Genomic DNA, 27,335 nt, shown 5'->3' on the forward strand with positions numbered 1-27,335 from the left:
CGTTTTGGTCAGATGAGGATATAAATTCAGTTATACAGATTGGCTGGGCTTCAGCATATGACCCACAATTCCTCCACAAGAGGCTATATGGCCTGCTCTTACTAAAAGAGTGGCCTCCATTAGTATCAAGGAAAGAACAACACATAGGTATCATTATTTCTAACCACCAATGAAAAGAGAAAACAAATAATCTAGGGGCAGACTATTTTTATTGGCCTACTAGAAAATAACAGCATCTCACCCACACCTCAGGTAAACAGTGTTAAAGGCCTTCTTAACATCAAGATAACCACATTATTGCAAAACAGAAAAGTCCAAGAAATGGTGCTGATATGGATGACATTCAAAGGATCTTAAATTTGAGATTCTTTCTAGAAATACTGTGCATTCTATCCATTAGTGGCTGCATCTCAGGATGCTAAGTACTTTGCAGATGGCATACTTTATTTGGCAAAACTGTTACCGTATCATCATTTAAATAATTATTTTGCCACCTGTCTTGTCCTTGTTCAAGTACGCACAATTGCAGTTTGCAACACATTGATGCTACAGCATTCATCCTTAGCAACTATTTAACCTCTGTCTCAACTTCTTCCATATATTCCAAGTACAGAGCACAGCTTCTCACATTATGCTAGGAGGAACTCGTAAACCAACATCAGTATCTTGACCTCTCTATCAACTTTCATCTGAGACTCTCAACTATTGTCTGGCTTCTAGCAAAGTGTTGTGAGAAAGCAGGAGTGCCAGAACCAACTAGAGCCAGGTTCCTCACAGGGTATAGAGACTGAATGAAGTGCAGGGGTCAGCTGTTTTCAAATATCACTATTCTATATCAGAATTGTTCAGATCTTCAATGTTTTGGAAAAAATGTCAGATTCCACAGCCACAGAGTGCAAAGGTTCTCCGCTGATGTGCATGGCACATTTTCACATTTTGCAACTGTTGCAGCTTTTTGTTTCTTTCTAAAGATGTTTTAAATTTGGTCACATTTTCAGTGTTTTACGTACAGTTGTAAGAATTTATTCTTTATTTTTCCTTTTGAAAATGAGAGTTCAATGTTAAAGCAACTAAGTAAAATGGAGCAACACATGCTGAATTCTATTGTCATTTCTGCAGCTGTAGTACACTTAAACTTAGCTATAAACTCCTACTCCTGATTAATGTCAGCATATCTCAACTTTGCAATGTACAATGCTAAATCAAGTTTTGACATACATTTTTATCCAACCAACTGGAGTAAAAAAACACACTTAGTACCTGGCCATCAAGAATATCTGTTATTGGGAGCATCTGATCATAATATACCCAAAGAGACCGATATGGCAAGAGCAGTGAAATGCCAGAGTAGATCATCTGTCTTATCCCATCAATTAAACTGGGATGGTACCTTTTTTAATTAGCAGTGGGGAAAAAGAAAATAAAATTTTTACATTAAAAAAATTCAATTTTGAAGAAAGCTATTTCACTTGTTCACATAGCACATGGAACACTGGCTTTGTATATGCTATTCTAGTCCCCCACTACAAAAACCAGTTTCATTTATGGCATATCAAAATGATAGAGCACACCTTATTTATTCTGCTTTTTACTTTTATTATTATTGTAAACAAACCAAGTTCCTTTACTAAATAGCTACAGAAGAATAATCACCACAAAATAGATGGTTAATTGAGACTTAAATCTGTGCACAGTCACGTAAGATCACAGCTGTTTTAGCAGAGGCATAGCTATTTATCTAATGGCTAATAAAATATACTTGGGGTTAAGACTATTTTGACTATAAAACAAATATAAAACACTATTTAACCTTTGCAGTTTAGAAATATACAGTACAAAAGCAAAGCGAATGGATATTCAAGATCCCATGACATACTAAACTGTCTGAAAATGACACTAATATCTTCTGCTCAATACTTACCTATGCATCCATTTTAAGATAGAAATAGATTCATCAATTTGCATGAAATATTACAAGGCACTATGACTGCAGACATTTTCTTAGAAGCAGCTGCAGAATTGTTTTTTAGACAACCTATAGTGCTCTGTTGCTATTCTACACCTAATCATTTGCGTTCCACAGTTCCTATTTATTTGAACACATGTAAGATTTATTTTTTATATACACTAGATTCTGGTTTCATTCATGCCACCATAATTTCCAGAATATAATTATGTCCATCAACAGCCCATGTGTTTGTAGGGAAACTGAATTTTTATGGTCTCTCAATCTTGTGAGAAAATTAAGTATTAATGTATTTTATCTTTTCTTTCTAAATTATTTTGAATCATTCTCAAAACCCCAAAACAAAATTGTAATTTAAAGCCAAAACAGGCCAACATAAGCAACTGATATGAAATGAGTATCAGGAAAAAAAGAATTATGAGTCTTTACCATTGCTTTGAAGGATACCATAATTACACAAAGTTTTTCATACATGTATCATGCTGAGAAGGTCAGTGCCTAAATGTTAGAGGAGTATCTTCCACAGTTTTGCTGCTCTTCTGCAATAGGTTGCTCCAAAACATTTCAGAAAGAAAAAAAAAAGAAGTAACACCTCAACAGTTCTATAGCAAGTAGAAAGCTAAACTGAGTTAGCTAAATAGTGCAATTAGACATTCTTGAGGCTTATATAGTTCTCAAAAAAGTTCTAAGATTTTACAGGACTTGGATTCATGTGATGAAAGGACAGCTGAACTAGGATTCTTCTTCAAGGATCTATAGACAATCATTCTGAAGATTATCTTCCTGTGTATGCACAAAAATCACTGGAGATTTTTCTACATGAAGTCCCCCTCCAACCATAAACTAGATAGGGACTGTTTCCCCTACACTGCCAGATTCTTTCAGCTCCCTGGCTAACATTAGACCAACTCTCATTAACTAGTTTGAATCTTTGGGAGTTCTCTTGCAAATGTCTCTTCAGATTTACCTCAAGCTAAATCTTCATCTTCCATTAAGCTTTTACTCACTCTGTGCCTAATGCCAAGTGCATCACATGGGTTAAGATTTGTCCTTCCTGTGATATCAACCTTTTGCCACCCAATGGAAATATGTGTTGTTAATACTGCCTTGGAAAGCCATATTCCCAACAAATTTCATCTGCATAAGGCTCAAATCATTACAGATTCTGCAGAGACAATTCCAGCAGTGTTTCTTGGAAGAGTGACTTTGACAAGTGATCCTCAAAATGTTTTGTACAGCTGTTGCCAAAGATTTCATATGAAAGTACCTGTTAGTGACAAAAGGAAAAGCTATATTAACATACATAAAAATATATATTGTCTATCAGAAAAGATTAGTGCAAGGAAGAATTTTAAATGAAAACACAACACTTCAATCAGATTGCTACAAAACTCTGAAAACATGTAAGATAAAACGAGAACATTTCAACTCTTTGTTCCAAATTGATTTCATATCTCAACAATATAAAGGAGGAAATAAATTATTTATCTGATGATAGCATTACCAACTTGGCACATAAACTTTTAGAATAATTTAAATCAGAAGTTCTAACTTTTTAAAATTTCCTTTAGGTAAAAATGCTATATACAAGACCATGGCAAAGAAAACATCTCATTAGAATTGCATTCCTAAATTCGTGACAGAAACTCCCATAAGCTATAGATACAAGTTTCTTTGTAGACAGGTTTGTCTTAGAAACAGCTAGTCAGGACACTCAAAACCAGTCAGAAATTAAGCTGGTAAATAGCGTGGATGATCAGGGTTCAGTGTCCCTTAGCAGCCTTTTTTATTTAAAAACACAGATGTCGCCCCACAAAGTTCAGTAGCCTGCTTTTGCTTTTGACAAATTAGAAGTTAACTTTTACATCAGTTTTGAAGACCTACATAGCCATGATAACCTTTTCTGAAGATAAAAGCTAAATAAATTGATGCTGTTCTTGTGCATGTAAACTTTACTACATTATGACTGGCAAATTATTATATTTGTGGTTTTGATGGATTATGCAACTCAAGAAAATAATTTATATACATACCTAGTTTATCATAATGTTGTTTCCAGATATAGGGATCAATAAGCATGAATGATATGAATTCCTGCTTTTCAAAACAGGTTGATGCAAATAGTTTTTATCTACTCAATCACTGGTTCTTCAATTCTGAACAGGCAGAGCTTTCAAAAAAGTTATTTCAGTTGAAACCAAACCAGAAAAGAATCATAAAACACACAACGACAACATGTCTTTTCAAGGAGACTCTCCAGCTCTTTGCTTACTCTGGCTTTCCAGTTCCCAAGCACCAGTGAAAAGACCAGAACACAGTCTTTACTGTTTTAGAAACAAACCCAACATTCTCAAACACATTTCTTCTGCCTACAGACAGCTGCACATACATGTGGTAATTTCAGAATGCCACAACCACTACAGAGGAATGCTGCATTGTATATCTACAGTCTTCACATTTTCATAAGTAGGCTTCTTCTTTTACAGTTCACTAAATCAGACTGCAGTTTTCTGAATTTTATGATTTAGTTCACAGCAAGAATGAAAGCTCAAAAGAACATAAAAGTTATTTTAATTTCAGAAATTGCTTTGGTACACTGATTGTAGGGCTCATTTAATACACAGTCTATTTCTAAAGAAAAATCAAACCTGCTTTCTAATATATTATGGCTGCATCACTTTATGAAGCTGAAGAGCTGCTATGAGTGGTCTTAGCAATATTTCTGGAAGTAAAGCATCCATCATCCAATGTATTAGATCTACAATTTATTTATTTGCTGGTACAATTTAGCAGAACTGACCAGAAAGATTCATAGTATTTCTAAAGTGGTTTCTAACTTAAATCTAACAAACTTCATTAAATTTGTTGTGTGTCAGTTGATAGTGAAGAACTTTAACATTGTACAGCTCATGTTTTAAGCTTCCAAATTTCTTTAGAAATATTAGTGAGTTGCATTATTATTCTCAAGAAGCTGCTTAAGATCGATTAAGGCAGCAAAACATTTGGTTCCTTACTATTCTGCAAATACATTCAATTATATCATCAGTATAAAACTTTTCATCCAAATAAAGCAGGTTCTATCCAAACATAGTCTTGTATAAGCACTCAGAAAAATTCAGTAGAATTAATTGTACAACTTATACCATCAAGACATACCTCAGGTAAAATTCTGTCTTTACAGAACCACCTGAAAACATGTGCTATTTCAATTTAACTAAATGATCAGAATAAAGATCAGAAGGGATTTGCATGGTACATAAATCTTGAGTGCTTCTCAGCTAAAGATATAGTGAAATTTCAACTATTTGTCATAATCACGTAAGATTCAAAGATACAGCTTAGAATGAGAAGTAGTTTGACATAAAATTCTTTCAAGCATCAATGATAATTGAAAAAATTCTAATAATATGAAGCAATAAAAGCAGAGTTTAAAGCTACAAGAAAGTTAGAACCTACTATCAACAGGTTGCACACGTGTGCATGTATACACATATTTACGTTTAAAATACTCATATGCATCTTTCGGTGGTTTTTATTTAAACTACTTTCCTGTACCTTCTAGAAATGTTTCTATATCTGTAATATAAATATTCCTGAACAGAAAATATTTACCTAAAATTATTTAGAAAATTACTACTGAAACCAATGATTTTTTTTTTTTCCCTTCGACCTTTTAATCATAGATCGTGAAAAACATAATAGGCAAATTTGTAATTTGGCCTTCAGCAACTTTGGAAAATGAACACAGAAAACACAGTCAAAACTTATTCAGAATTTCACTGTACAATAATTAGCAGAAAAATTTTAATGTTTCACTAATACTAGCCTAAAATCTAAATTAAAGGCCCAATCCTGTCTGCTTTTGAGAAAATATAAGCTCTACTAGAAACAATATTAGAAACAAAATCAATTCAAAATGAATGAAAATGATACATTAGTATTATGTTAACTAACAATGGAGGCTCAGTAAAAAGAATACAAGGCAAAGAATAGAATAGTGCACTGTCGTTTTATTGATGGCAGCAATGACAATTTGCCTCTTTCATATGTAAAAAGTATTCAGCTTCATAATAACTAAGAACTTTAAAAAAGTCTTTTGTGGTGTCAGGTCCAAACTCCTTCTGCTCACACGAGCTTTCTTTGTTCCATCCTGTTGCTTGGAAAAAGCCAGAATTTCTTCTAGAAGTCTTCAGCAAGTTGGAGCTGCCAGTGAATTTTCCCCCACCCCGAGAAGGTTTCTAAATGAAAAAAAAAAAAAAAAAAAGATAAGCATAAAAACTCTCCACTCTTTGTGCAACATACACTTTACTGCTATTTCATTTTCTTCCTCCAAAGGAGCGAATACCTGCTTTTCAGGACTTACAGAGATATAAGTTTTTAAAAGAATAAATCAGAAGGTTGCACTTCAATGCAATAAATATGATTGGTATAACACAAGGAAAGAACGCTTTCTGGCAGTGACTTCTCACAAAAATGCAGTTTCTCCATTGATAAGGTCTTCAATACAGATTTTTTAGGAAGTGTGTCAAGGTGTAGATTAATTCTGTCATGGAGCAAAGGAAGACCAAAGAAGCAAATAAGGATCAAGCACTTAGAGGTTCACGCTCTTAGATTCTTCCAAGTTCCCCCAAAAGCTATGACCCTTCAAAACACTCATTTCTGACTAGTTTTTCCCCTTCTTTTTCATACTATCATGACATTCTATATAGGAAGTATAAGCTCAGGATGTATTTTTGTTACTGTTAGATTCTAATTCTTGTATCTTGATTCTCTAGGAGGAATATTTTATTTTACAGTTAAAGCTAGTATTTGACTCATACCCTAGAGTGGGTTCAAGGGCTCTCAATGCAGTACTCTGATAAAATTCTGAGTTAGCGTTCTCTACCTCACACTGCTGGATATTAATAAACGATCACTTCTAGTCAACTGCAACCACAGCGAGGTACTAACTACCCCATACTTCTGTTACTTCACGTTAACATGAGTACTCTATCACTCTGTCTTCATAATAAACACCAAGTCAAGACTTCCTGCACATCTGCAGCAGTTGTCCTTAACACTCAAAGCATAGAATAGTTTGGCAAGCAGCTCTTCAGAAGGATAGAATCATAGAATGGTCTGGGTTGGAAGGGACCTTTAAAGCTCATCTAGTCCAATCCCCCTGCAATAAGCAGAGACATCTTCAACTAGATCAGGTTGCTCAGAGCCCCATCCAACCTGACCTTGAAGGTTTCCAGGGATGAGGCATCTACCACCTCTCTGGGCAACTTGTTGCAGTGTTTCACAACCCTCATTGTAAAGAATTTCTTCCTTATATCTAGTCTGAATCTACCCTCTTTTTAGTTAAAACCATTATCCCTTGTCCTTTTGCTACAGACCCTACTAAAATGTCTGTCCCCATCTTTCTTATAAGACCCCTTTAAGTACTGAAAGGCTGCAATAAGGTCCCTCTGGAGCCTTCTCTTCTCCAGATTAAACAATCCTGTGGATCCAAATTCCACCTCTAGAAACCAACTAGGATTTTAAAAACTTAAGCCTCCTCACACTTAAGACCCCATTACACTGTAGACATAGATTATGAGCTAGTATTTGTCAATACTAATTCCAGATTCGCAAGAACAACTTCAACACCTAAATGAGTATGCTGAAAACTAGTCCAGGAAGCAGTACAGCACTGTATTTCTTCATTGATGTATCAGTGCCAGTAAGTCCTCCCTGTCAAGTGATGTAACATTACACATATAGGAGCTTTTGGGTCTGAGGTGATATGTCTACTGTATGGACCTAATATTTCATCTTTGATATGACCCTATTATACTCAATACAAATATGGCCAGCAAACTTTACTTTCAGAATTGTCCAAGTTGCTTTTGAAAACAAGGCACCTTGGAATTTTAAATACTACAATATTAAAATGATATAGAATTTAACAATTTGTAATATAATCACCAAGGGCTCTCCATCTCTTTTCAGGAAAAAAATTAAGTTATTTTACATAATACAGAAGTACTCCTGAGGAAGTAAAGGTGTCATTAATCAATGATCTGGTGAAGAGGCAAAGCATCCTTCAGATGAAAGTTGAGGTAAAATTATGTTTCACTGGATCCCTTAAAACTTCCCCTGAGAAATCATGTCTTCATCTAATATGTTATCAAAAACTTGAAATAAGAAAAATATGCCATGCCCTCAAAAGCTCTGAAGAATAAAAAGGAGAAAAAGCCATATAGAAATCCACTTCTAGGAACCGACATTCAATATTCCTGAACTTTTACATGTCAAGAAATTAAAGTTACACTGTTGTACAAGTCTGGCTAAGCTGAAAGCAATTTAGAAAAGGACTATGCTTGATTTTCTGCCTACATTTAAAATCAGAGAACTGATTACATTCACCATTTATTTTTGGAAAAGCCTGAGAGATTTTCATTACTGGTTTCTCTCTAATTCCACTGTCTTCAACCTCATTAGGTCAAGTGTAATGCATTTCAAAATTCAATCTAAGATATAAAGTAGCATGAGATGTACTATGGGGAGCTATAAGCCATACCTGATAAGTATGTCCACCACCGTATCACCATAAACACTCCTCACATCACTTCACCTATCAAACAAGGCAAATGAGGGCAGCTACACTGGACTCAACATGAGCTTCAGAAAGCAAATCTAACAGGTGAAATCTTGTCTGTACCACACAGAAAAAGCTTCTGGATACAGCGCTACAATACTTTTACCTTCAAAAAGATTGGCAATAGAGTGCTCTTAAACTGAGGAAGAATTTCCATTTTTTGACACTATTCATAGATGACCACAAATGCCCCACTCTTAAAGAGGAACAAGGTGTTCAGTTTTCCAAATATTCACTAGAACATAGTGGCAGAGTAAAAAAGCCGTATCACCAATTCTAGACAAAATAAAGGACTGTTTTGACTGGAACTAATACAGGAGCTAACTATGATTAAGTAGCAACACCCAACCTCTATACAGAAGGCATCTCTTGCCTCTCAATTTTCTTTTTCTACCTGAGTGATCCTAGTCTTCCAAGAACCTAAGACCAATTTGATATCTTGACAACTTCTTTTTGGTGTTAACATCCAATAGGTGTTACATTATTTTATGTTGAAATGTAGTTGAGCTTAATACTGGAAATTTTCCAAATATAAACCTAAATCTGATAAAGCAACTAATTAAAATAGCTAGATTTAGCAAATAATTTTAATATAAAATACACAAATATTCTAACTGACTACATTTTAGCCATTTAGAGATAGTTTCCACTTAAGTAAAGTTCAAGACAATTCAGTTACAGCAGCCAAAGAAGATGGCATTGAATCTTTTGATCTAGAGGGAATGAATTTCCCTATCAAGAAGTTGTATTTTCTCATAATGAATTGCAGTTTACAGTGATAACTGTTTAAGGTATGTATAACTCCTACAATATTTGCTATCTTTACTGTAGAAGATAAAGTGCATAATATTCCAACAGAGTTGGACTTACAGAAGTAGCCAAAATTTATCAGGTTTAAGCTGTCACTGATTGTACATTGCACTGGGTTAGTAAATTCAGTTTTGGATGACAAACTGGCACTATCTATCTAACTGAAGCAGATGTTGAAGTAAACAGTCCTGGGCCAAAAGAGGACACAGGAAATACCTCATTTCATCAACTGAGGAAGAGAGTTTTAAATTATGATGAAGAAAAAGAAGGGTATATCTGGAAGCATGGTCAATAAAAGATGTACTTTTTAAAGCAAAGTAAGAAGTTGCTGAAAAAATATATTCAGCTTCATGACACATTTTCCAAAATAGATATTGATTTTTTTTTTCCTGGATGAGAACAGTCCATTGCTACTTGTTGACAAATGCTTTTAGGTTTATTTAACCGACACTATTTAGCACCTGAATCTAACCCCTTTATTTAGAGATGTCTGACAGAAAACAATAGTATTTGAACTGGGACAGGGAAAGGGCTGTAACTGTTTATTTTTTACGGTAGGTAGGTTTTGATACCAAGTCTGTTGTCCATTTAAATCAGAGTCCTGTTAGAATCTTCAAAGCAAGGTATAACAACACCTGCAAGGAACAACCACCTGTGCCTAGAAAGGTTGTTTCACTCTTCCCAACAATTCATTCACCCTCCTTGAGATACAGGAGTTACTATCACTCTCTCTGGATGTGTTTCCAACGCCCCCCCCCGCCGCCCCGAGCTGACCAAAGCCAAATACAGTTTTCTAGATTTATACTGTAAAATTAGAGAAATACAAAAAAATATTAAAGACACAAAAAACTCTCCCTAGTTTTGACTGCTGTCTACACTGAGCACATTGACACTCCTCTGAGCCAACTGAGCTGGTTTAGAACTCAGGTCAGGGCATACGCCAGAATTATTTCTGGATAAATTATCTCATGACATGTTTATTGATAGTGATTGATACACTTACTTAAAATAGAAAATCAAATTAGATGGGCAAAACCAGAATAATTATCACCTTGGCAAGAGGCAGGAATAAATTTTGCTCTCATATATTGCCAGTACTCCCCCAAATGGAAAAGATATTTTAGCATATGATGAAAAAAGTAAATCATACATTACTGCATGTCAGAAATATCAAAAGCTGCAGAGACCAGCAGCACCTATTAAGACAACTGAGTGTGGAGGGCTTGAGCAAGGAAAGGAACTAAAAAGAGCTGGGTAAAAATAAACTGGCTAGTACGGAAAAAAATCAGATTCAGGACAAAGATATATTGTAGATGTACACCAAATAGCATGCAACTTTACAAAGCTTTCTTTATTCAGGATAGACTTTTAATCAACACTTGAAAATTAAGGATTTAGAAGATCCACAAGTAAAATGTAAGCAGTATAACATACTTGGTTTGTTTAGTAAAAGAATTATAACTTGTATCTGGCTGGCCTTTTCAGATTTCTGAACATACATATCAGGTGTGTTTTCTGAGGATGATATATAATCCTTTAATTTCTGCTAATTAATAAAGTATAGGTGCAAGTATATCCTCAAGATTCAGAGTATGGTAAATATTCCTAGACCTTGTATCTCCCTATTCAACGGTGAGCTCACAGATTTTAGATTTTAGTGTTGCAAATTCTCCTTCCCATGCTAAGCAAAACAATAAAAAGAATATTCATCCACATAAATGGCTCATAAAAAGCAGAATGTGGGATCTGGGACAGAGACAGACAGTACTGAGTTCAGCAGGGACTACAGCCACTTATTTCAGAGAAACTAGTCCAATGTATGCAAATAAGAGAAACTTGCTGCTGCTCTCAAGTGAAAAAGTACCAAGTAAAAGCTTGCTCAGATGACGTGAGTCCTTACATAAAGCAAAGTTAAAAAGCTATTTGCCAAAGTGTTCTTATTGCCTTCCCTCTTCTCACAGGTATATTAAGTCTTTTCCTACAGCCACAAAATCCAGAGAAATAGAGGTATCTAACGTTTATCATAAATATACTAATATCTCTAAAAAAATTTAGAAGTAATATGACAAACTATCTTCCACGCAGGCGATGGCAACAAGTGGTTTCTAAACTAAAAAGTAACAACCATAAAACTTTCACTTAAATGGTAAGACACTGATTTAATATCAGTAGTTCTTCATATGTGTAGCAATCACTGCTCTGTCCATGCTGCTTATAAACAGATTACCACTATTAAACAAAGTAGGTCATATACGTGCCGTTGCTTAACACTTTTTTTTTTTTAAATGAGAAACAAGGTTTTTCTAGGAATTGTCTATTTGCTTGCAAAATGGTGATTACAGTTATTTATTTGTTCAAAATATTCATTGTCAGCAACCCAATGCTAGGGTTCTTACACAACCAACCACTGGCAAAGTTGTAGAAAGTTCTCTCACAAACTTCACGAAGACTGAAGAACACTGAAGTACAGAACAATCCAGATCTACTTTTCTTGAAAGCTAAACCCATAAATAAAATGTCAATATCATGTATTTACCTTTTATTTATTATTAATCAGTTTCTAGCTCTTGGGGGCTGATAAAATTGTTGAGTAGGTCGTGTGGACCGTCTTGGCTGACCATCACCTCCTCTGCGGAATTCTAGAGTTTGCTCATATGTTTCTTCCTCCTCCTCCTGCAGGTAAATAGCATTGTTTTAAATGGAAAAGTAGGAAAACGCATAATACATGACTAGGTATATGCATACATACACACACAACACATACACACACATATACATGTATGAATGAATTCATGCACACATAGCAACTGCTGGGAGTAGTGGGTTTTTCAAACCTAGCAAAGCTAACAAAAACAACATGGAGAATCTCAAAACTCAATCCCCAGGACAGCAGCAGAAGTTATTAAATATCTGCAGGAAAAAAGCATATATATATATATATATATATATATATATATATGAAAGCAAAATTATTTTCCAAGAGTCACACAGACAACCAACTCAAGAAGCAAGATAACCACAGCAAGAGAAATATCACCTTTTGGAATTTTAGAAATGTGTGTCAAATGAAATAAAAGAATTAGGAAATGGAAATGCAAGGAACAGCATCTGGCAATATGCATGCTAAAAGCACAGATCTGAAACAGTAGATAAAAGTATGTAATACAGTAATAATGAAAAAAGCCTACAAGTATAGTGGACAGCAATTTAGATGTGAATTTGCTATGTGCAGCAATAATAAATATAACCTCTGAATAATGGCAGGAGAGGTAATTACATAATTGCAATATTGCATTCACTCCTAGGCATCTCAATATGAGAAAGATACTGACAAATTACATGGAGTTCAGAGAAAAAAACAACAAAAATGATCAAGACACTGAAGAATTATTTTCAAAGAAAGATTAAAATAGCTACATATTTACTTTGGTCAAGAAATACTGAAAGAAAAAGCATTCATCTGATGTAATATTTGAAGGTGGTACACATTAAAGATAGAGAAAAATTTTAAGAGCATTAGAGCTGATAACAAAAAGAAATATAAGAAAAAACTATAGGTTAAAAAAAACCTGAACATGAGTATGATTGTCAAATGGTGTCTCAGGGAAACAGTTACTATTTCATTTCTTTAATATCCTAACACTACACTGTAGCAGACACCAGGTCTAGAGGGAACATGCTGTAAGAAATCCACTTTTGGGAAAAAACACTGAAATACATAATTCCCTTTCATTTGCACATAAGAACTTACAGGAACACAAACCAAGAACACTGAATGATTCATTAAAAGTTTGTCAACAGTTCCAACACCCAGGAACTCTCTTAGGAATGCAGCATGCATATAACAAAGAATAAGCAAATCACAGCAGTAAAATATTTCACTGTAAGAGACACAAAAGGGAATTCTATGGCCTAAGTATCTTTTGGTTGTGAAAAGTCAGATATTACTCAAGAAACATCTTTCTGAATCAGCTTGAATATCAATAAACATGCATTTTTAAAATAACAGTTACAGACAAGCATATTTCTCATGGTAAGGTCTCCTATTTACAGGACATGTCTGTGGTCAATAGCTATATGTCCAGAACAACAGATTAAGCCCTACCACAGAGAGTCTGAAATAACTGTAGAATAAAGCAGATTTTCAACCTAATTGAATACAGCATAATTGATTTATATCTTTTAGTTTTGCTGTAGCCAAAGGCTGAGAACCATGGAATTCTGCCATAAAACTTACTTCTCTCAGCGTACCTCTTTTATTGCTTGCAGCACTATCGATTCCCTCATATAAAGAAGTTCAGAGACACTGATTATCCAAAAGAAAAAGAATAGAAAAGCAGATGTCTAACCATAAAATCCACACAATTTGCAATACTGTTAGCCCTAGTACAAACCCTCAACTCAGTATATGAAGTAATCTCCCATCACTGACAACGCATGCTGTACAAGCATCAAAACATTAACAGGTAAGTTAGATGCCTGAAGTGGTCTAAATACATTTTGCTCTTCCAGTACGTTCCAAGAAACCTGAATATCTGAAAACAGTTCCATATTATTTGCCGAAAGAGTAAAGAAAGACACAACTGGAAGTTTTCTTAAAATTCTTTGCCAAAGCTTCAATCTAACATAAAAGAGCTCACTCTTCAAGAATAAATCCATGAATTTTCATACGTACAATATCTGGATTTCTCCAAAACTGGAAAACTAAATGGCATATATGCATGACTGAAAATTTAGCAATGCACACTGGTGTTTTCAAGAGACTGTAGCAAATTAGACATGAATCTTTTCTTTGTAACCTTGGTAGTCTTTGTTCAAAGGAACAGAACCTGAATAGTTTAGTGCATTGCATCTCACCTGTTAATAGCCAACCTCTTTCTGAAGATAAGTATATCATAGTAAATTTCTAGAACAGCAAATCTTCATCAAATCTCAAAGCTAATGTTGTTGATCCTTCGAATTCAGTTAAATCAAATTAAAACTAGAATTAGTCTTACACATGGCTATTTTGATGTAGTTTTCTTTACGCATAGAATGAAAAGCTTCAGGTGAAATGCATTCTAATTCAACAATTTTTATTACAATAGGCAAGAGTGAAATGTGAATTCACATTCACTTTCTTGAGGCTCTGAATGAAAAGCGAGCAATGCAGCAAATCGTAATAACAAATGAGCAACAGAACACGTTTCAACTGTTCCCTGATTCTTCTCTATGCACAGTGGCTCCCCACACAGTTACTGGTTGTCTTGTTGAAAACTGGCATCTTTGCGTCAGATGACACATTGTCATTTGTTTCTTGGGTCTTTTTTCACTTTTGATCCTACTTGGATCTAACATTCTCCAAAGAAACAATTTGCCAAGCCATATCTTTATTAAACATTGTTTCTTGTTTTGCAAGTAATTGCATTTCTTTTCTTTGACTATTTCTTGATCACTGACCCTCAAACCACCACTGCTGATCTTTCATCCTTTTTCTATTGCCATTATGTTTTAATTCCACCTTAAGGATTTTTTCCTGGGTTCATCTTTATCTCAATTTACTTTAAGATCTCTCTAACCCATGCTCAAAAACCACCATCCCTCTTCTGAAACAGCATCCACCCTTTGTATACAAAACTGGTTATCTCTAATGTTCACCACTTTGTTTTTTCTGTTCTTCAACCTAAAAATTTCAGCTGTCTACATTTCTTCCATTATAACTCTGCGGTCAGTTAGATCACACATCTTGCCACCAACCCTATTTTCCCAATCTTTCTTGCTGCTTGCTTTCAATTTATCAGTTGCTTATGGTTCATTCTGAATTACTCCATTTCCTACTTCCTTATCCATGTAAGATCTAGATTACATTTTATAAAGCAAAGGTGGCCATGAATGTCTCAGAGCATTTTCATTCATTACCAGCAGAGGTTCTATTACCAGTATACTACTCCAGAAACATATAGTTTATTACCTCCATCCTTCAGCTTATTATTCATTATTTATCTAATATTCCAGGATCCAGGACTGAGTTTTCTAGTACTTGCACAATGCCTACCTAGGGTTATGTACCCTGAGATTAGATGATAGCACTAAGCACAAATGCTAAAGACAGCAAAAACTGGAAGATCAACAGGAAAAAGCAAAGAAAAGTTTACAATGAAAACAACAACATGCATGAAGAAATTACTGCACTAACAGGTTAGAATGACAAGAGAGAGGGTGGAGGATGTCAGCATTCTTTAGGCATTTAAAAAAAAGCAAACAGGGAAGCATAACTCATAGGGAATTTCAGCTTCTATTAAAAATTTCACCATAAAAATCTGCTGTTATTTTGACATTTTTGTTCTATCTCGTAAGACAGACAAGAACTAAACAAGTGTAAAATGGGAATATATGCACACTCAGTGCTTTTACTTTGGATCCATACATTCTGAAGAGCTTGTACCACCACCATACTTTATCAGCTGAGCTTACTGAATCAGCAAGTAACTTTAGTCCAGCCAAGTGACTATCAGCATGCTTTTACATAAAAAATTCAATGGATTTCATGGCTGCAGAATAGTTATAAACCCAGCATTTAAAATACTTTAACAACCATTTTATTCTTAAAATTAACAATATTAAATTTATATTTCATTAAAAGCTTTCTCATTGAATTTCATTGCAAGACTTTCATTCAAAAGAACTGTTTAGAAACTTTTTTTTAAAATACAGTCCTTGAAGTGAATACTTACTGTATAACTCCTGAGAATAATGAATAGGTGGATGACAGTAAAGAGCAGGACAGAAGTTATGCATTACACAAAACCTTTGCTGAACGTTATGCTCACATATATTTAGCATGCAGTTGCAAGTCACAGTTGAGCAGGTCCAGTAGTATGCCACCTACAAACTAGCTACCTCTGTCTATTCCTGCTTACGAACAGAAAATTCTGCTCTATTCACTGGGCTCTTCTGCTAAGGCTTTTCAATTATAGCTCTCTGGGCTATTACGGGATGAGCACCAGAACCTGTGCAAGGAGGCATGAAGGAGTAGTGTGGGGCCTGAAACCATGGGGCAAAGAAGAGACAGAAGGCAATGAAAGCAGAAGACATCTTCCATATCAGTAATGTCAAACCGCTGTTTCAGTTTCAGCTGTAGTTTTAACTTCGTCCATATACTGAATGCATGAAAAACTTGCTGGACTCAGTACAAAGGAAGTGTTGGCTTCCTTACAAAATGAACTCTTCTTTCATGTGCATTTCAACTTCCATTTCCCCATCCAGATTTAATGCCTCTTTGCATTAACCACTATGCTGGCAACAGCTGTCTCCTGCTGTTAACACACCAAGTGATCTCTTGTTTGCTGGTTAAACTCCTTTCTTAAAACATTCAGTGTTGATCTCCTTGAGTACTTTAATCTTTGAATTTTGCATTTTCTACTTACCTGTGCTTGAATCAATTGGAAATGGACTGTAAGATTTTCCAGATGTATCAAAAAAAGAAACCAAACAGAAAACCCAACCACACTATAGCCACATTGAAAAACACACAAGTTTCCTAGAAAAAGCTAAACTTAAATATTTAAATTTCAATATATTACATAACCTATATTTCTAAGGAAAAAACCCATTACCTAAAGTGTCTACAATATTCCCTTAAACTTCTATTTTATCTGAATACTTAAATGGATTCTTAGAATTTCATAGTAACTAAGAATGAAAACAGGATTTTGTGAAAAAATGTGCTTTTATTAAGTGACAAAAACTAAGTTTTAAGTTATATGATCTTAGAGCAGCTTTAGGGCACAATTTCAAAAATTACTATCAAATGAGGTATGAAAATTCCAAGTAAAAGAGAAATTACCCCTAATGTAGACTTTTCAAGGACCTTAACCAAATACTGACTTTGTGACAAGAACATTTTTGAAGTGTCTATTACAGAATAATTCAACATATTTGCTTTTAATCAATTTCCTTTGCAAGTTATGCTTGTTACTTAAAATATCAGTTCCTCTCACAGAGTAATCTTCTTGCAGAGTAATCTTTGTGAGCCTGCACATGCTCACAGGTTTTTTTCACAGTACACAACACACTTAAATTAGATTGGGCTTATGGCCATATAAATTTCTGAGTTAAATTATGAGTGAGAACAAGTGCGATTCAAGGTTATACTGCTAGACCTACACAGAGCTGACCCCTGACTGCTGTCAGATATTAATATAAACTCTTAGCCCTATTAACATGCCTTTAAAGAAGTCAGGGTAGCATTACATATTTAGAAAAATATACTTTTAGTATGCTCACACGTATCAAGTCAGACAATGCAGTAATGTATCACTGATGACTAAAAGTACACATAACTAATTGTAAAGACACCAAAAATATTACCTTTTTAAAAAAGTTATAATGTAGTAATCATATGATAGTTTTTTTAAATTAATGTTTTACTATACCATTTAGAATGTTAACAGTAAGATACACAATTATTATTGTTACCTAACTCTTTCCTGGATCTTCTGAAGTGTATCAGCACACTACAATTAAATCTTTTGTAAGGAATCAAATATGTTGACAAAAGGAACAACTATGTTCAGGACAACCTGAACAAAGGAATCAACTATGTGACACCCTTAAATTTATAACCTAATTCTGACATGTAGTCTGCAGTGCTGTGGAGAGCTGCACCAATGTAATGTCTTGCTACTGCTTAAACTGTTTTCCTTTCTCTTCTGTACCTTTTTCATCACTCTTCTTTCCCCTTTCTTGCTCAGATGTACAGCTGCAACCTTTAACTAATGCACGTTCAAAAGGAAGGATGGTCAGGATTAGGGAGGAAGAACTCCTTCCTTCTCTCAGAGCTGATAGGTGGTCATCACTTGTGAAAATAAAGTGAGAGGAAGGCAAAAGACAATTCAAAAATAATCAGGTATCTCTTCATTCTTGAATCACCAATGAAAGGGACAAAAAAAAAAAAAAACACACACAAGAAGTGTGAAAGGCCCTACACATTTTCTAACTCACAAAACCAGAACAATGACATTCAAGCTACATTCTTTCTTTCATCCTTCCCTATTGTCTCTATCTCTGTCTTTCTCCATATACATACTTCTAGGTATCCAGATATATTTTACTCAGGTGACAAAGAAAGAGCTAAAATAAGCACTTTATTCATTTTGGATGAAAAAAATTTTGATATTAAACTGTTCTTAGAAAAGCATATAGAAAACCTATAGAACACCAGAATATAATTATAGAATACCTCTTTAAATTATTCAAATAAAAGAAAAACAAAAATCCCAAAATATAAAGAAAATATTTATGCATGCTTTTTGAAATTTTTCTCTCACATTGAGAAAGTACTGTTTTAGTGTTGACTTCTGGATGAAAACATTAAGTTGGTGAACTACAAGATATTTAAACAGACTAACCAGAATCTACCACAATGTACAGAAAGAGTTGCATTGTTCTAAGACAACAACAAGCAAAACAGGAAGAAAATGAAAAGATCACATACATTGGAAATGTTTGGCCTTATCATCTAAATGGATTTTTGAAAATGAATAGACTTTTATCTTGAACTGGCAAGAATCTCTAAGGCATGCTCAAAAAGAAAAGATTTTCATTTTAAAGTAAATTTTATCAGGAACTTTTAATTCAAATTAATTTTAAATTTCTTCTAATAGTACATGCCTGAGGAAATCTGACTTGGGCCACTTCCAATAAGGAAGCTCAATTCCATCAGCAGTAGGGACTACATAGGACTTCAAAGATATTTCTTACTGACTGCACTGATACATTGGCATTATTTTCTGTCTGTAAAGGATATGCAGGATAAACAACTATAAAGGATTTACAGAGTATACACATTCTTCTCCTACTTGAAAGTCATGACCCCACAAGCATCTAGTTACATATGCAACATTACAAGCATTAGATATAATTATCTAATGTGTACTAATATACACATCAATCTGTACCGATGTACAGATGACAAACGTGTATAAATGCGTATATACTCCATATGTAACTCTGGTTTGACTTTTACATCAAAACCATCAATAGCTTTGCTGAAGCTTTTAGCTCTAGCTTCACTATAGTAAAATATTATATTATACTATAAAATAAAAGACAGTGGTGACAGAAATAGCAATGTTAAATGTATTACGGAAACTGAGAGATTTACTGCAAAATCTTAACATAACTTTAATTGTCATTAAAGGGATACAACTGACTTGCTGTATGGTACTTTATGATTTACTACAAACCTCCTAAGACTCTGAACTGCAGCTACACAACTGTTTGTTGCCATTCTATATCCAGCCAGAATAATTCCTGCTCATTTACCTACTATACTAGTGCCCTCTTCTTCTCTCCTACTGTTTCACAAATTGTATGAGATTTTGATGTACTATACAAATAAAACACTATATTCTACTTTCAAACTCTGTACAAAGCCTTTTATGCAACAGAGAAATTCAGTTAATGGTTTCCCTAATGTGGGGGTAGTCAAATTCAAAAGTTACTGACAACTCATTAAATCAAACTTGCTGTTATGTCTTTTAAAAACAAAACAAAACAAAACAAAACCCAAAAAACCAACAAACAACAACAGAAACATATACAAAGCATTTGTTTCCCTCATTTACACTTAGAAAAAAGGAACTGATCCTTATGAAGGTATGTCTGTCTGCACTGAACATACATAGGCCACAAGTAAATATGTTCCTAACTATGGGACATAAAACTAGGTGACAGGGAGCTATGCCATAACATGTTACTTTTTCATTTTGAAAACAAAAATTTCAAGATGATCCTTCCCTAAGCAGTCTTTACATTAGCATCAGAAATAAATTAATGATAATAAATATTTTCTGTTGACTTTTACTAAGCAAACCTCAGAAGTTAAATAATTTTACTTTTTCTTGACCAATTTTTGTAAAATTCTACAAAGCATTCTTCAGGGCCAGCAATTTATCAGCCTTATTACACATTAATTTAAGATACTAAATTTATAATAAATGATTTGAGTAATCCTGAAAAAATTGGATATACACTATTAACATTTTTAATTAGATTAGATAGATGACACCAAGCTGTGTGGTGCGGTCAACACACTGGAGGGAAGGGATGTGCCATCCAGAGGGACCTGGACAAGCTTGAGAGGTGGGCTCATGCAAACCTCATGAAGTTCAACAAGGCCAAGTGCAAGGTCCTGCACATGGGTCAAGGCAATCCCAAGCACAAACACAGGCTGGGCAATGAGTGGATTGAGAGCAGCCCTGAGAAGGACTTGGGGGTATTGGTGGATGGAAAACTGACTATGAGCCAGCAATGTGTGCTCACAGCCCAGAAAGCCAAACGTATCCTGGACTGCATCAGTTGCAGGTTGAGGGAGGTGATTCTCCCCCTCTTCTCCACTCTCATGAGACCCCACCTGCAATGCTGTGTCCAGCTCTAGGACCCCGAGTATAAAAAGGACATGGACCTGCTAAAGCAGGTCCAGAGGGCCATGAAGATGATCAGGGGGCTGGAGCACCTCCCCTATGAGGACAGGCTGAGAGAGCTGGGGTTGTTCAGCCTGGAGAAGGCTCCAGGGAGACCTTATTGTGGCCTTCCAGTACTTGAAGGGGGCCTACAAGAAAGATGTGGAGGGACTCTTTATCAGGGAGTCTAGGGATAGGACAAGGGGTATTGGTTTTAAACTGAATGAGGGGAGACTTAGATAGAAGGAAGAAATTCCTTTACTGTGAGGGTGGTGAGACACTGGTTGCCTAGAGAAGTTATGGCAGCCCCCTCCCTGGAAGTGTTTGAGGTCAGGTTGGATGGAGCTTTGAGCAACCTGATCTAGTTGTCCCTCATGGCAGGGGGGTTGGAACTAGATCATCTTGAGGGTCCTTTCCAACCCAAACCATTCTATGATTCTATGATTTATTTCATTTTCCTCTGATGAAAATATAAGTTGTGAGAAAAGCAGCCAAGCTTCAAACACAGCTAATTCTTAAATGATTCTGTTAATCAATATACATCCTGAGCTGTGAGTGAAGAAATAAACATTAGATACCAAGTGACAGAAAATTTGTAGATTCTTCAGGAAAAAAATCAAGAAATTGAAAATAGATGGATAGACAAGGAAAAGAATTACATACTTAAATCTGACACCACTAAAAGCAACACAACAGTTAACTTGGAATCACACCTTTTTTGTACTTCACTGTTTTTCAACTCTGAAAACAAAGCATTCATTTGTTTTTCCAATTACATTTCCATAAAACTAGGATAATGTAAGCCTGGGGCATGATTATCCCACAGACATTTTGCTACCTTATCTGTTCCCCTTAAGGGTACTGTGCAGGTTATTCATACTTGCAGTCATTCCCCGTGGCACATATTAAAACAAATGTGCAGGTTTAAATAAATTGTGAGGTTTGTGCTTGAAAAAACATACTCTACTGCAAGTTGTCACTATGTTCTCAACACAGAAAAAAATAATGAATTTAAAAAGTTTCTTAAAAATACACATTTAAGCCATTCACACCATACCCTCCCTCCTATTAGTAAAAGCTTCTTCACATGCAGTAGTATCAATATCAAACTATAAATATTTAAACGTTTATTTTCAATAATTTCTAAAAGAATTGTAGATACACTGAAGTGAGACCTGCTATTTAAGTAATACACAACCAGATGACACATCAAGTTTTCTCAATTCAGCAAGAAGGAAGCCACAAACTGGAAGTGGAAATATTCTCAACACATAAATCTAACATGAAATCATTAACAGTAACCACTATAAGGAGTTATGTACCATAAGGAGTTATGTTACTATAAGGAGTAATGGTGCCAGTTTTCAGTAAAGAACAGCAAATTAAGTGTCCTCCATTCCTCCTCCCACACACAACTGTCAGCCCCTCCCTCTCCCCAACATTTTTTAAAATTTTTGAATAAATATTCATCCATTTTTTCAGAACATCAAGTTGAATGAAGGCCTCTAGAAAGGTCTAGTTTACATTAGTAATACAGACAGTCTTAAACATACAGTGAAAATGAATACTTGTATAGACTTGGAAAAAAAATTCAGCATTCAGTTTCTTTGCACTAAGTGCACTCATAAGCAAAACCATACACTTCCATATGGGGGAAGAAGTATTTTCTGTATTGCTGGACTTACTTAGTATCTAATCAGAAAATTCTGCCAACAAAAATTTCAGAAAGAAACACTAAGTGATACTATGAGATTATCTAATGCTTTGCTGTTAGGGCATGAATCCATTATCAAAAACTAAACAGGGAAGTAGTAAGTTTTGATGACATTTTAGGTGAAACAGAATGCTGTGTGGACACACTCACCCATGACTTAATTTGGCATACAAATCTCATCGTGTGTACAACCAGTAAACAAAGGCCTATGTGATTTTACTTGTGAATGACCAACCGCACAAAAAAGATTCAGAAAGTAAAACATGGCAAAAGTTAAATACACAGACAATTTTTAAACAAACAAATATATCTCAACTCCTAATTAAAAAAAACAACCCCCACAATACTGCTTACAGGTGGTGCAGAGACACAGGAATTTAAGAAAGCCTTAAATTTATTCACCAAAAGAGTTGTCAAGCATTGGAACAGGCTGTCCAGGGAAGTGGCTGACTTAACTACCCTGGAGGTAGTTATGTATATCACAGAATCACAGAATCACAGAATCGTCTAGGTTGGAAAAGACCTTGAAGATCATTCAGTCCAACCATCAACCCAACACTGACAGTTCCCAACTACACCATATCCCTAAGCACTATGTCAACGTGACTCAAACACCTCCAGGGATGGGGATTCCACCACCGCCCTGGGCAGCCCATTCCAACGCCTAACAACCCGTTCTGTAAAGAAATGCTTCCTGACATCTAGTCTAAACCTTCCCTGGCGCAATTGGGGCCATTACCTCTTGTCCTATCGCTTGTTACTTGGTTAGAGACTCATCCCCAGCTCTCTGCAACCTCCTTTCAGGTAGTTGTAGAGGGCAATGAGGTCTCCCCTCAGACTCCTCTTCTCAGACTAAACAACCTCAGTTCCCTCAGCCGCTCCTCGTACGACATGTGCTCCAGACCCTTCACCAGCTTCGTTGCCTTTCTCTGGACACGCTCGAGTAATTCAGTGTCTTTTTTGTAGTGAGGGGCCCAAAACTGAACACAGGAATCGAGGTGTGGCCTCACCAGTGCCGAGTACAGGGGTAAGATCCCTTCCCTGTCCCTGCTGGCCACGCTATTTCTGATACAAGCCAGGATGCCATTGGCCTTCTTGGCCACCTGGGCACACTGCTGGCTCATGTTCAGCCGGCTGTCAATCAACACCCCCAGGTCCCTCTCTGACTGGCAGCTCTCCAGCCACTCCTCCCCAAGCCTGTAGCGCTGCTGGGGGTTGTTGTGGCCCAAGTGCAGCACCTGGCATTTGGCCTTATTGAAACTCCTACAGTTGGCCTTAGCCCATCGCTCCAGCCTGTCCAGGTCTCTCTGCAGAGCCTCCCTATCCTCAAGCAGATCAACACTCCCACCCAACTTGGTGTCATCTGCAAACTTACTGAGGGTGCACTCGATCCCCTCGTCTAGGTCATCAATAAAGATGTTAAACAGGAGTGGCCCCAAAACCGAGCCCTGGGGGACACCACTCGTGACCGCTGCCAACTGGATTTAAATCCGTTCACCACAACTCTTTGGGCCCGGCCATCCAGCCAGTTTTTAACCCAGCAAAGAGTGTGCCCATCCAAGCCGTGAGCAGCCAGTTTCGCCAGGTAGGGACGTGGTTTAGTGGTGAATGACCAACTGCACAAAAAAGATTGAGTCCAACGATTTTAAAGGTCTTTTCCAACCTAAACGATTCTATGATTCTAAAGCTCTAAAATCTGATCTTCACCAAATTTTTATGACTACACATAATTAGTCAAGAAGTTAGGAACAAAGCAGAAGAAACCCCAAACTTTTCTATGTGTAAGAAAAGCAAAAGCACTACATAATAACCCCACACAGACATCAATTTACTCACGTTCGCAGTACTTCCCCTTCCCTCCTTGACATGAAATACTTTTCCAGGTTGAGAGATCAAAGTTTGCTGAGTAGCTCCTTCCTTTAACTGGCCTGGAACTCATGGGAGACTCAACTATCTCATTGCGGACTCAACTCCTCTCCTCTCCCTGGACAGTGATGATGAGATACTATGAGTTATGATGCAATTTCCAATGGCTGGGTCTCGCAACGCCCAGCAGTGAGGATTGCTGGTGTAACCTAACGGGTGTCAGACATCAAAAGGAGGCCAATTACATGCACAGGGAAAATAAGCGAGACTGGAATAGGCCAAGAAGGAAAGTAAACAAGACATGAAATCCCACCAAGTCTTCATCCAGTATCTTATAAAATTTTACTTTCAGCCCTAACACTTAAGAAGGTTCATCATCACTATCCTAGAGTGGAAAAGTACACTGAGGATGCTCTGTCAGGAAAGGAACAAAGATTACTGCAATAGCTAAACATCACTGTTTTCACTTTCTCCTATATGCCACTTGACCCACAGTGGAAGTCCTATATGAGCAAACATAATGTAGGGAAAAAATGAAATGCCCAGGAGATCAGAAAACATATCAACTTAAATTAAAAAAGGAAACAGGATACTATGACATAGCTATTCAAACCTTTCAGCAAAATTTTTCATACTTACTGAAATGAACCTACATGAAATAAGCTCTTAAGATTTCCAGTAAGAAGTCAGAAATAACATTTCCAACTAGGTACTCATGAAAATACTTAGCGAGTATAGGGTAATGAAAGAACAAAAAGACCACCGATAAATGTGCTTCATAAGCATAGGAGAATCTGAAACAATTTTTCTGAGCAATGAAGATATTCCCTGATATCCTCCTACATGATAGCATGTCCCAGGTTAAAAGATCCTATGATGTTTCATGTTCAGTGTGTGGGACATACACAATGAATGCACAAAACATGGAAAAAAAAACCCTATATAGCCATCACATATTTATTGCTTTCTTGTTAACCAACTCTCAGAGAAATATGTATTCCACTTCAGCAAAGAGCTCTTCAATGCCACACTTAATTCTTAAAAGGAATATTGAAATAATCTCAAAATCTTTGACATTCAACAACGCCACAATAAATTATAACAATTAGCTTTATACTGATAAAAACATGCATCTTGACTAACTTAGCAAAGATCTTAAATGCTCTGCATAACTTTGAAGCAAATACTACTTCTCTGAAAAATCTAGATGTACCAAATTCTGAGAAGGCAAGCAAGTTTTGTAGGAAAGATGACAGACCAAAACGTTTCCTCTTCTGTTTATGCTTTCTACAAATATTCTGAGAAAACTGATTAATTGATACTATTCTTTGACAATGTGAACAATTTATCTAGCTCAGACATCCACATGCACTCATTTAATAAGTCTATAAATGTCTCTCGGGACATGAAAGAAACCACAAAATGACATTATTAATATGAAGAAAATCAAGTATGAGTAGAGTCCTTACAAAATTTACCCTTAGAAAGTAAGCCAACAGAAGCAGAAAAAAACATCTCTCTAAAAACCAAAAGACAACCCAAACCCTGACCAAAAACACCCACTAAACAAAAAAATGAATAATTTCATGTGCTTTAACATTTATTAAAAAAAAAGCAAATCATTTCTGAAAAAAAAAAAAAAAGCCTTCACAGTCAACTTTTTTAGTTCTTACATTATAGAAGACTTCCTGTTTACAGATATATACAGACTTCTTGTTTACTGATAACACTTCCAAGCCATCAAACAAGGAAACTCCCCATCCCACAAGCATTCCAGACATTAACCATCCCTGTACAAGGAAACTTCAGGAACTTATTTAATGTGTGTCTTCAATATACACTGTATATGTAACAAGGAGTAACATCTGGATTCATATACACATACCCCAGTACAAATTAGGTTTGTCGTTGCTTCTCTTCTGCAATACCAAGCCAACAGCATCATGTCTCTCTTCCCTAGAAAGCAACCAGTCAGGAATACTACGCCAATACCTCCAGTCTCCTCTTTAACTAAAATCCTTTGAATTAATCTATTAAATGTGAACAAACTCAGAACACTGAAATGTGAAGTAGACAGGGAAATCAGAAGAGAAATGATGATGGCAGGAGCAGTCCAGACATTTTTACACATCAAACTTCTTTTACATACTCAACATGTTCAACCTCAACACAAACAATCCAAAGAAATCTGAGCATAAAATGCTTCAGAAGTCTCAAAACAAGAATCTGAAGAACTTCCTTCACATGAAAAAAGGATGAAACACAATATTCAAAACGGTTAAGCTATGCTATCTCAAAACAAAATTGCAAGTACCTTCAAAGGAAGGTGTTTAGTAAGGAAGTGTCTCTCAAAATAAACAACCTAAGGAGCCCATATAGTCTCCAAATAATGAATTATCATCATATGCAATTACATTTAATAACAAGGGGGTGGAGGGAAGGAGAAGAACATGGTAGTCATCCAAACTATGCTGGTTTAACTGTCACAGAATTTTTCTGTAACTACAGACTCCAAGAATAACGTGTCGTTAATCTGATTCGTACAGATGGCAATAATTTGCAATGATATTTCATAGTCTGATGAATACAAAATGCTCAAGTGGAAGACTCAAACCTGTTTTGCAATGCCTAATGATACACACAGAAAATTGAAAGCAATTCTTTTATGCTTAGTATAAATTACTTCCTCTCAACTCAAATTTGACTGCTTTTAGTTTATTAGAAAGTAAAATGCAGTTCCTTAACCACCTTTAAATGTCAGTTATTACATTTCAGCTAAGGTCCAGTAACTTTCAGAGGAACAGTTGTGATCATCTGTCTATATTCCAACATGGATACACCAAGCTAAAGTCTGAAAAAATATGTTGTTTCTCAGAGAATAGAGGCACTAAAGAAAAATACGTACTAGCAGTT

At 35.7% G+C, this 27,335-nt stretch overlaps 1 protein-coding gene across 3 annotated transcripts in view; it reads right to left on the bottom strand.

The window, feature by feature from the left end:
- Nucleotides 1-5,956: 5,956 nt before the first annotated feature.
- TDRD3 (tudor domain containing 3) overlaps nucleotides 5,957-27,335 on the bottom strand; it is a 120,779-nt gene continuing 99,400 nt past the window's right edge. For all 3 annotated transcript variants that reach the window (XM_074815565.1, XM_074815568.1, XM_074815567.1), the window contains 2 exons: nucleotides 11,935-12,071; nucleotides 5,957-6,204 (listed from right to left, as the gene is read on the bottom strand). In XM_074815565.1, coding sequence (XP_074671666.1) covers nucleotides 11,952-12,071 — 120 coding nt within the window. In that variant the 3' untranslated portion in view covers nucleotides 5,957-6,204; nucleotides 11,935-11,951. The remainder of the gene's footprint in view (nucleotides 6,205-11,934; nucleotides 12,072-27,335) is intronic.

Source organism: Strix aluco, chromosome 2 (genome assembly GCF_031877795.1).
Source record: "Strix aluco isolate bStrAlu1 chromosome 2, bStrAlu1.hap1, whole genome shotgun sequence".
NCBI classification, from domain to species: Eukaryota; Metazoa; Chordata; class Aves; order Strigiformes; family Strigidae; genus Strix; species Strix aluco.